Below are 12,177 nucleotides of genomic sequence, written 5' to 3'. Positions count from 1 at the left end.
TAGACAAGATTCATTAAAAAAAAAAAAAATTAATTATACTAATGTAAAATAATTGTATCAAATCTAATTTGTATATTGCTATTAGCTTAAAAAGCTACAACCATAATAAGTATTTTAAATATATTACTGTGTGTAATGAGAATGTTTTTTTTTATTTATTAAAACACAAACTAATAGACATTTAGACAGTATTTCAAGGTTTTGTGTTGTATGCATTCTGCAGTAAGGCTGCATCATTAATGGGGATGATGTGTTTTTAGTTTCTAACGATAATAATTTCACAGAGAGCCAGTGACAGGCTTCCCTTCTTAGATAAACAGAGTTCACGTGTTGACTTCGAGCAGTGCACAGATTTTTAAAAGCACAATGTGTTGGAGACCCATTTGGCTTACGGAAACAGGAATCCACTTTTAAAGGGGGCAAAATTTCTTTTGTTTCACATGACCTTCAGCTAGGACAGGAAAAATGCAACAGGAAACCAGTTTGTACTTGTTTGGGTGCACCTGTGTCCCAGAGTTCATGACTTGACCATGGCATTGTTCAAACCGAAGGGGTAACATTTAAAGAAAACAGGAAAAAATACTGAAGTGTGTGTGTGTGTGTGTGTGTGTGTGTGTGTGCGTGTGTGCGCGTGTGTGTAACATTTCCTGCTCGAAGTGTAATTGCTTTATCTTGATGCACTCAGTTTTCTCATAGAGACTGTACAAGGTCGATGCGCTCAGTCAGCTACATTTACTTGGAAGGACAGATATTGGAAGCAAATGCCAAGAGCACGAGGAAATGGAACAAAGTATGCACAGAGAAGAGCAAAGACCTAATTTCCAGCATTGTGCAAAGTGCAAAAAAAAAAAAAAAAAAAAAAAAAAAAAACACAACAAAGCTTTCCTTTGGGTACATCTGCTGCTGAGTCAAAGTAAAATGGGAAACTGTCCAAGGGAGGCAAAAAAAAAGATCTCTGTACCGATGAAAGTTGGGGTTGGCATACCTTCACTAAAGAGCCAACAGGGACAGTTTCACTGGCGTGTTCTGCAGAAAGTCCCTCTACATGAATCCTGCCTTTTAAAAGTTCCTGAAGTTTAGACTGTTAAAAAAGGGCCCATGTGCTGCCGTTACCCAACAAATCTCAACTCTAACCAAAATTGTAAAAAAGGACACGCAAACTCCACATCTTTGTTGTTTGCGTTCTATCAGCACTGGTTTTTCCAATAAAGACAGTTATCCATTGTTAGTGATGTGAATTAAATATACATTCAGAATGTTGTTATTTCACTTTCGATTATGAACTTAATACGAAACACCATTCGGTATTGTGCCATTCGCCAATCTATTGTTGCCCACCTGTCAAAGACAATTCCCAAGCAGTCGCAAGTCCAGGAGGGAAACATTAATATTCTTCTCTGTACAGTCACTCCCTAGCTCCCTGTGGGGGATCTCGAGGTATTCTCAAGCCAGATGGGATATGTTTAGTCCTTTTAGCTACTTGTGTGTCTGCCCCAGGGTGTTCTGCCAGTGGTATGTTCTCAGAAAATCCCCAAAGGGAAGACATCCAGGTGTTATTCTGATCAGATACCGGGACCAGCCTGAGTTGATCCCTTTCAACATGTACAAAACAAACAGAGGCTTTAGATCTAGAAAGGGGTACTCCCTTATTTGTACAATTGAGCCTAGTCAAAGTAGCTTTAAACAGAGGAAACTACTTTGAGGATGTAGACTGGGCACCTAAAAACAAATGGCCTCTCAGACTTTAGCAAGAACCCAAAACAAAAGGCCCAAGGCACATCCCTCTGCTGGTCAACTAAACACATGTCGACCGGACTATTGAAATCCAGATTCCCTCTCAGTAGCTCTGGTCCATAAAGATCTGTTCCACCATCCCAGAGCTGCAGACAACCAAGGGGAAGACGAGACTACACAGGAACTAAATTAACAGAAAAATATCCAAAATTCCATATCCTCACAGAATCATCGTCAAGCCTAGAGCCTTGGCATAAAGTGCAGATCACCATGAAATGACCTACATGTATTATAACAACGTCTTGATGTTTTTGATCATTTGCAGTCTGTTGTAAAACATATCTTTAGCAACAGAGTTCAACGAGAAAACAAGCCTGATCCACTCTGCTCTAGAATGGACATCAAAGTTGAGCCAAGCCGAGCCGAGACTGGGATCTCTACAGCTACTGCCACCAAGACGCCTCCTCTGGCAGCAGCGCTGTCACTTCACAAAAACCGCACAGACAACACCTGACCCATTTTCCAAGCTGCTGCATCATCCATCAACTGGAGCCTGTCAGACATTTTTGATCAGCATCTCAAAAAAAGTTGGCATTGAAACCATTCCTGTCCCCTTGTGACAGATTTATTGTTTTGTAACAAGGAGCCACGGTCTTCTTCCATGTCCTGTATGTCAAATATTGGCAGAAAGAGATATGCTGCAAAAGCCTCTTATACAAATTTGTCATTTTTATTATATCCCAATGATCAGCCAATCAGAAAGGCTCTCCACATCAAATATTGTATATTTCCCTCTGGTCCAGCAATAAGGCTCAGCTGCATCCCTCACCGTCACCCACCACCACCACCACCTCCCCGCTCTGACAACGCCAAACGTACAGCCGCACCAGCAGCTCCAGATGTTGTGCCAGACAAGATTAAGTCACATCAGCCCAGACGGGTGGCAAATCTTCCATTTTACCCTCTGCCTTCTCCTCACACCTCATCGTCTAAACCCCCATTTCTCTCCATGTTTCCCTGAACCAACCAAAGGAAAGAAAACGAGGGAAAATCGAGCGAACAGAACGTGCTCAGATTGACCTATTTAATTCATTGCGTTTCTTTCAGTTAAATCATGATCTCTCAGCTGCCTATCAATCAATCAAGTTTATTTTTATGGCACATTTCAGCAGAAAGCCAGTTCAAAGTGCTTCAGATGACAAAAACACAAAATAAGCAAAGTCACAAAGAAAAACACCAGACAGTCAATAATCAAACAAAGGTTCAAATTTTGATGAAAGCATCAAAATATGTTGGTCAATGTTTCATTTACTATGGTTCAAAAGCAGCTATGAACAGGTGTTTTTTTTTTTTTTAGTCGTGTGTTGCTAAGCCATTCAGCGATATAAAAACTAGCAAAAGTATTTTAAAAGTCTATTCTCTGAGCTACAGGGAGCCAGCGAAAGATCATTGCCTAATGAACAATACAAGGAAAAACTGGGTATCCCACGGTTCTCATATAATTTGAAAGCATTTATCTCCTACCTGACAGACATCGAAAACTCTCCAGGAGCGCTCTCGCTCTCCCTGACGAGGAAGGCTCCACACTCTCTGTGTCTCAGCCGATTCTCCGCCACACCGCGAGATATTCGCCCTGCGAACCATCTGGAGGATGGACAGACACACACGGACAGACAAAGAAAGATATCGCCGATGTAAATGTTAGAACCCACTGACAAAATGTCCTTCCCAATGAAACATGTCTTACACTACAAAACTTCAGTGAGCGTCAATAGAATTTTACGTGACAGACCAAACTACTGCATGTATTTTGAAGAGGAAGGAAAATTATCGGTTTGAATTTTATTGTGTATATAAAAGCCTGAAACGTTCATTGACTACTTGTAATCAGCCCCATCTACTGTTATGCTTCTTCATAAAATGATCTTGCGGGATTCAACTCGTCACCAAAAATGGATGATGGGTATGGCAAAACTACAAACCATCAAAAGGTATGCATGTCCTTTGTGAGCCAAGATTCTCGCAATATCTCTGGAGGAGCTGCAGAGATCCACAACTCACAGCTGGAGGAATTTGTCTTTACTACCGTCATCTACTTGCGTACCCTCTACAAAACTAGTTTTTATGAAAATGTAGCATATATCATCAGTATTCAAAGAAAACCATCTGGATGGATAAAAGCCATATTCATATGTTGAAATGGCCCAATCAAAGTCCAGACCTACGGTTTGCCACTAATTCAAGACTGAAAATTGAGTATTTTTTTGTAAGGGACTGTAGATACGAAGGTATGCTGCACTGAGAAACTCCTGTACCAGAAATTACACACACTTGAAAAACAAGCTGTTAGTGCATAAGTACCAACCCTGAACCTGCTGAGAATTTTAAGGGGGGGAAAAAAGGGCTGACAGGTACTTACAAGAGAAACGAGGCAAAGATAAAACGAGTTTGTGAAGTTATTTTTGAAACAAGATGCTAAATTTGCACTTAAAACAGATCGCAATAAAAGTGGAAATATGGCTGTCAGCCGTGCAGGGTGAGTAACGATGTCGTTTTATATCAACGTTTTTGCCGGCTTGCTAGAGTGAGTCGCTAGGAAGTAAGGCTTCCAAGAAAAAAATCAGCTCCTATGAACCAGATTAGTAAAACAAGGCCATAAACACCAAACAGAGAGAAATTAATTTCTCGGGGGTTCTTAGTAGCTCTTGTCACATTAGAACATTTTTTTTCCTTATACTTCACATTATTGAGCGAGAAGGAAGAAACTGATAAAGATCTCAACAAATTTCTCCTAAGGGTGTTCAAAAAATATTATTCCAATTGGATCAGGCTTCAGTGTTCGCTAATAAACCACAGCTGAGCTACTTGTTCTGTAGTCAGTTTGGTGTTTGTCACACCGAATGTACAGCCCAGCTGGTGTCCAGGCATCTGATGGAAACATGGGGTATACGAGCAGATTAACACTAAAAAGACACACACACTACACACAGACGGCTGGATTGTGGGCCTTATGTAAGGCATAAAGTGAGAGCGTCCCCTTGGGTATTCTGCCTTATGCCAGAGTGCAGATGTCCAAAGCGGAGCACAGAGCGCCTGAAGCTACCCGCTGCACACGTTCACTGACTGATGAGCGGTTAGATAGACCAGCGCTGGATGTGTGAAACGCATTCACCCAATTTACTGAAGAGCCGAGGATGTGTGGGGGCACAATACACACGTGTGTGTGTGTGTGTGTGTGTGTGTGTGCGTGAGCTTACGCATGTGGCCTCAGGTTGATGTAGTTTTTCGGCACAAAGCCTTTCCTGTTGTGGAGCTCAGCTGTGTACCAGTTAGGATCATCTTCCATGTTGGTGATCTGGGAACAAACATTCACAGACGGGTAAATACATGAGATGCTGCCGGTAAAGAAGTCGGTGAAAATTTGAAATGCAACAGTATACTCTTCAGCGTGTCTATGTTTCATACCAAAATGCCTTTCAGATTTTAAAATGCACTGCAATCGAATACATTCAGGTTTAGTGGTGATGTTACCAAGATCAATATTTTTTTTTTTAAAGTTGTGTGACAGATCAATCAGAACTTCATCTGATTGATTACCAAACTTTAGTTGGTTGCCACTTGCAGAAAAAAAGAACAGTTCAAAAAAGTTATTTTTATCAATGTTTTTGAAGAGTTTCACACTGCTAGAGTTACGCGTAGAAATAGTTTAGGAGGTAGTTCATGCCCACAGCAATTAACTCTCATGGTGTCTGTTCGCAAAGGTCCAAATTAGCTGATCCTAGAGTTAAAACGAATGGCTAGTTTGAGAGGGTCAAAGGGCACAGATGAACTATGCTGTTTTAAAACAACTTTAACTTCAGAGGACGTCACAGAGGCTGATGAGAGCTATGTTTTAAGGACGTCTAAAGCTTCGTCGCAAGACAGAAACTATGCAAATTAATTGTTTTTTGTAAAGGTTAGTTTTGGCTTCAAACACACAAAATGGCGGTCCCATCATAAAATCTTTATGCCCACATAACTGCACATTTACTGGCTTTGAGAACTTAAATGTGGCAATAACATAGAAGTTTTTGGAGTGTTTTGCCAAAACAGTTTCCCCTGTCCCCTCCCTGCCTCCAGAAACGTCATTTCATGCATCAGCTGGCCGTAATGGCTACATGCTCACGTTTGTGTGAGCATTTGAAAATGTGATCCAGACCACAGATTGATTTACTGCTCGTAGCATCAATCATCGTTCACTCACAGAGCTAAATGATTGCCCTATTATTGAGTTGGCCGCTCGACACTCAACCAAACAAAAGTGGTTTTTGAACGCAGAAGTACAGAACGAAATCCTCATTAAGCTCCCCGTGTGGCTGTAGTCGAGGTTCTTTTAGAGGGATTTTCTTTTTTCCAGCTCGCCGTCCTCGATTATTCCGTCGTGAATGCATCACGCCGAGTGTGGAAGTGACAGATGTTAACTCTTGTAAGTGCTGTTAAAATCGAGTCTCATCTCTCACACGGCTTGTACAAGCAGAGTCTGAAACAGATTACATACCTTCCCCAAAGAGGAATAATTCAATATAAATGTGCCTTCAGGCTTTGATAGATTTCACCTACATATATTTTATGAATAATAATACAACTGCGAGGCCAAAAGCCGTATTGAAATATCAGTATTTTGCATATGCTTTTTTCTATAGGAGTCATGAAAAAGTATTCGCTGGATACTTTTTGAGAAACCAGGAAAATTCATTCGTTCAGTGTCACGAAAATGCATTCGCCATGCTTTTGTTTTTCCTTTTTACATAAAATGGGGGAAAGAAACAAAGTAGATACAAAAAAAATGACATTTTTTCAGGATGTGCTGCGAGCAAGCAGAGCATTTGACATTCATCAGCTATTTTAAGCAGCAATGCAGCCACAGACCATCACACCACCACCACCATGTTTTCCACTTCTAGAAAGGCTCATCTCCGTCTAACACATTTTCTCTATTCATGGCTGTTGACTCCTACTGTGGTTCACGTAGAAATTGCTCTGTTTCTCATCTGCTCTTGAATTTCTTTTGACTGGACAAAATGTGTTACTTCTTTGAGATTCACTTAGTTGCAGTGGCGATAAACAAAATACTACTAATTGTATTGTAAGCCACAAATATAGAATATATGATGACATCATTTAATGCGCCGCAATCAGACTGAATTACACTGCTGCTAGTTATTTAATACTAATCTTTAAAAATAAATGAATTTCACGCTTTCCCTCTGACATCTGTTAATTAGAGGTGTACAGAAGTCTGTAGTTGACTGTTGTCCTCCAGCACCTGTGTTAATGTCGGAAAAACAAAGGCAGGAGGCGTCGCTGCACTCCTTTATTTTATTTATTTCTTTTGTGTCCGTCGAGTCCAAACTTGTCCACATTGTCTTCGAGCTTTAAGCAGAAATTTAGAGTTGCCACTTTTTACTTATCTGCAAAGCTATGTTTACCACTTCTTTATGAGTCACCTCTCTTCTCATTGTGATGGATCCGGCTCCGCACGGCTACCGCACAATAACACATGAACAAAGCAACGCAGCCCAGCAGAATAAGCTCCGGTTCTCGCCGGCAACAAAGTCTGAAAATGAGCCTCTCCGGGACAAGAGATAGATTATTAACCGGAGAGGCGGCTTCAGACGCCGACATCCAGCGTCAACAGGAAAACAGGTCGATGTATTTTTAAAATAATCTTTACATTTTTTTTTTAAATCCCTCAGTGTACCAGCACACATACGAGAAGCTTTTTGGGCACAGATTAGGAAAGATAAACGATATTCCAACTTGAAGCACGAATTAAGGTTGCGGTGTCAAGACAGCCATTTACCACAGCAGCAGGGGACAAAAAAAAAAAAAAAAAAAAGCTCATTTCACGTAAAACCCAGCAGCGCTTCAGGTGACTGTCCTATTTACTGCAACCATAAAGCCTGTCTTCCCCAGAAGGCCGACCACAATTACTTATGCTTCAGATGTAAATACCGCCTCGTTTTGCCTGAATGCACACATGACTTTGCAGACCGCAGAGATTAGAAGGATCTTCACAATGTTTAAGAGCATGAAAGGAAAAGATCTAAACTAAAAACACCTGAATTGTGTCCCAAATCACTGTTCTGTAACTCTAATACACTTTAACACAATTTCCCTATGAATCAAGGGTTACTGAAATCGCAGTTAAAAAGCCTGACCTAGAGAAGCACTTGGCACTGTTTGGCAGAGACAAAATCTTGTGGTTAATTTAATCCCTTGGATTTTGTCTCTGTGTGAATGCTGACCAGCTGGAGCTGCAGTATAAATTTCGACAACCTCGTGTGCTTTTGAGCAGGCGTCTGCAGCAAAGACTTTCCACTACAACAATTTCCAGCAGCTTGAAGCACGAGCTGTTGTTTCACCTGTTCAGCAAACTTAGGAGTTAGCTTCAAATAAAATCAGGAAAATTGTGTCACGATTGCTCTGCGAAATTACTCTCCTGTCACTTTGCGAAATGTCTTTATGAGATGGCCGTTCTTACTCTGGTGCTTGTGTAGTAAGTGTCAAAGGCAGAAGGCATTTGCATGGTTTACCTCAAGACAACGGAAACAAGAGAAATGTCTGAGCAGACATCCTTCTACTTGAAGGACTGTCTTTGAATGCTTGAACTGTGTATGAATGAGTCTAAATATTAAATTGAACTCGTCAAAATATAAACCTTTGAAGGTAACAAAATCTACTGCTGAATGAACAATAAAGAGGATGAATTAAGAACTCAATAATGCAAGTGCTTTGTGACCACTTAGAAAGTTTAGAGAGAGTATGTCGCAATCAGAGTATCCTCTTCTTAGCAGTCTTCGTGGCAATGTATATTCCATTCTATTTTTATCTATAAAGTGTACTTTTAAAAAAATCAATATGTCATCCAAAGTAGAAACAGATATATCAGAGGCCATAATCATAAAATAAAAATATGAAAGTCAGAGTAAGACGTATAAAACATTACTTAATGAAACAAAATTACAAATTGTGTGTGCAGTAATGTGTGTACATATTGGTTTATTGAGGTACAAACCATGAAATGTTATGATATAATCTGTATTCCTGCCACCTTAACGTTACGTGCGGCAGCCATATTGGATCTTGAATTCATAATGACTTGACAAACTTTGACTTCCGATTCCAACTTTAATGAGTGATCTGTTTAAATTGTCACTTTGAACCTGGAACAACTTCAGCGTATGAATGCAATGTAGCATTGCTGCGACGTGATGAGACTTCCTCTCAGCTCACAAACCAAAGAAAATAAATAAATCCCAACGCATGCAGCTAGCAGGCCTACGGCACTTTGCCATCACTCACAGGAAATGAGGAAAAGAGCAATAAAGAATAATGACTTAACTATTTTTTATATAATATTGAGAACCTGACATGAACAATCGTTTTCATGCTAAACAGCAGAATCTGAGTCGCTGTAACATTTAGGGAACTAAAATATAATGAATAACTGGAAAGTTCTGGTTGGAAGAGAATAAAACATTCAGTCAGACGTAATCAACAAGAACAGACTTTATTAAAAAAATAAATAAATATTAGTATCTAAACTGAAATTGGATGCTGCCCCGCCTCCCCACTTAGTACTTTAACAGTTGTGATCATTTTGTTCAAGACATTATGTATTAAATGGTGTCATGTATGAAACTGTACTGTACTTAAAGTAATTCTACTGTCAGAGAACTATGTTATGTGACTCCATAAAGTATTACCTATCACCATCAGAGTGCTTTGTTTTTTGATTATTATTTTTGGTTTGATCAAGGCTACTAATCTGTTACATTTTGTGTGAGTCTACTGCCCTCAAAGGGGAATAAAAAACCAAAATAAACCAAAATAAATGCAGATACGGTTTAACCAAAAGCTTTCAGGAAATGATAAACAATTACAATAAAGAACAAATGTGATCTGTCCTTTATCTCCATGATTTATAGAAAAAATACTTAACTAAAAAAAAAAAAGAAAAAAAACAATAACAAAGTGGCACGCAATAGTTGGCGAAGGCGGTGAAATGACCCAGTGACAAACCCCGCCTCAAAAAAACCACAAACCAAGAAGCAGCTATAGGTATAAAACCAGCACTAATTAGTGGAACAATTCAGACATGAGAAACCTAAAATCTCTATAAAGCAACTGATGACAAACCATGTGATGATTTATGTCTAAAAATAAGCTAAAGCCTTGCATTGCAGTGTGGGTCTTTCAAAATGAGTAACAAACTACAGTATTTCTCAAGCTCTGGATTAAAGTGACTCTTATAAGCTCTTCACTTTTATAATTTAAAAAAAAAGTTTAAAAAACTGATAGATAGATAGATAGATAGATAGATAGATAGATAGATAGATAGATAGATAGATAGATAGATAGATAGATAGATAGATAGATAGATAGATAGATAGATAGATAGATAGATAGATAGATAGATAGATAGATAGATAGATAGATAGATAGATAGATAGATAGATAGATAGATAGAGTAAAAAATGTTTTCTCTTACCCTGAGCATGTCTCCCTTGTTAAAACTGAGTTCATCACTCTCTGTGGCACGAAATGTGTACAGTGCCACTGCTTCCATGCTGAAACCCCCAGACACATGCACGCACACACACACACACACACACACACACACACACACACAGGCACCCCACTAATGCCCAAGGAACCGGCAGAGAGAGAAAAGGGAGATACGTGTAAAAGAAAAAGAAGATATCCTGTCAGACACGAGACTGGAGGAAGAGGATGAGAGGAAAGGTCTGTTCTGTCCTGTGAGCCTCAGAGTGCATAAGAGTCAGATCAGAGGACGAGAGTGACTGAGCTCGGTGAGGGGAAAAACACAACTGGCTGCTGCTCAGCAACACAGTGCCATGAGTAACACTCTGAGAGAGAGAGCGAGAGAGAGAGAGCGAGAGAGAGAAAGAGAGAGAGAGAGAACACTGACAGGGGCAAAAGAGTGGGAGGCACTTCCTGTGTGTATATTTATCTGACACTCTCAAAGTGGCTTCTGTGGATTGTCTGAGCTCTTTTGTTCAATCAGGTTTTTTTTTTTTTTTTTTTTTTTTTTTTGCATGCACGTCTCTGTCCGTGGTCGATTTGTCATCATCCTGTCATCTTGCAAGCTACGTTCAGTTTCCCACCGCTGAGGTAGATGAGGTAAACGCGACCTCGGATGTTTGTCCCGTTATCTCTACCGGTTTCAGCGACCCTGTTTCCATTCGGGTTGGAGCGCCAAAACCCAACTCCTCACAAGTCTCAATCCAAGCGTGATTTATTTCATTTCAATTAAAAAAAAAAACATTACTGAAGGCATATTTAATGTTGTTATAACGTCTATTATCCAAGTGACTGTGGGCGGGGGATGAGCTCATGTAGCAGTCTGTCACGCTGCAAATCTGAGGAAGCCTCTGACCGAAGATAATCACAGTCTGATGAAGAGGATGCCAAGGGTTGTCCGTAATGTTCTCCATTTCATAATCAATCCAACTTTGCACATTAATCCTCAGAGCTTCCACTGTATGCAACTTGTTTTGCAAAAGATCTCACGTTCCCCATTATGACCAATGGAAGACTTTGCTATAATTTCCTCTCCTTCTCTCTCCCATTTTCTCCTTCTTTGAATCCACAACACCTTCTTTTCAACTCATCTGGGATGTGTGGGTGCAGTCGAGGTATTATTTCGGCTACTGCCATGTTAATCACCTGCTCCCAGCAGTAAACTGCCTGGTTACTATGGTTATGCATCATAACAAATGCTAAACAAGTAAAAAAAAAAAATAAAAAAAAAAGTGTTAGTAAAAAAACCTCCCAGCTGCACAGCAGAATGGTTGTCCAAAAATAATTGTGTTTCAGGAAGAAATACAGGCGAAAAAAATGGGTTTTAAAATGTAAAATCTGAGCAGTGCAGTTCCGGAAATTCCAACAACTTGAATTTGTAAATTTGCCCGTTTATGAAAAATGTACAGTTGGTTGATGTCAGTGTGGAGAAACAGCAAATTGATTCGCTTATTTATAGAAGTATTTGATCTTCCACAACATAGTTCAAAATCTTCTTTTCAGATTTTTTTTTTTTTTTTTTTTGCCCATAAAATCATACAATAACATGATCTCCAGTTCCTCAATCAACCAGGAAGCCTCTTAAATGACACACAACAATGAAGATTCTGATCATTGCTGGTTTTGTCTAAGACTAATTGATGCGAGACGACTGGTTTTCTCTTAAAATCAGCTTTTGGCTTCTCGATTTTTGAGACAAAACTGGGAGACTACGGGAAGGGCCCCCTCCTTAGAGTTCCTAAAATAAAACTTCCTGTTATGGCTTCCCAGAAAACAGGCTCGTTTGAAAACTTGCTTCACCACATCTTAAACGAAAGCAGCAGAAGGTTGCAGATGCGAATATAATTTCGCTTGCGC

At 39.7% G+C, this 12,177-nt stretch overlaps 1 protein-coding gene across 1 annotated transcript in view; it reads right to left on the bottom strand.

The window, feature by feature from the left end:
- The window catches only part of grapa (GRB2 related adaptor protein a), a 32,649-nt gene extending 20,472 nt beyond the window's left edge, over positions 1 to 12,177 (bottom strand). The window contains exons 1-3 of the mRNA XM_014981390.2: positions 10,268 to 12,177; positions 4,992 to 5,089; positions 3,259 to 3,378 (exon numbers count right to left, since the gene is read on the bottom strand). Of these exons, the coding sequence (XP_014836876.1) occupies positions 3,259 to 3,378; positions 4,992 to 5,089; positions 10,268 to 10,345 (296 nt within the window). The 5' untranslated portion in view covers positions 10,346 to 12,177. The remainder of the gene's footprint in view (positions 1 to 3,258; positions 3,379 to 4,991; positions 5,090 to 10,267) is intronic.

The sequence above is a fragment of the Poecilia mexicana genome, unplaced genomic scaffold, assembly GCF_051168715.1.
Source record: "Poecilia mexicana isolate PSO_F unplaced genomic scaffold, ASM5116871v1 scaffold_8, whole genome shotgun sequence".
Classification (NCBI taxonomy): Eukaryota; Metazoa; Chordata; class Actinopteri; order Cyprinodontiformes; family Poeciliidae; genus Poecilia; species Poecilia mexicana.
This window is presented reverse-complemented; position numbering and strand designations above follow the sequence as displayed.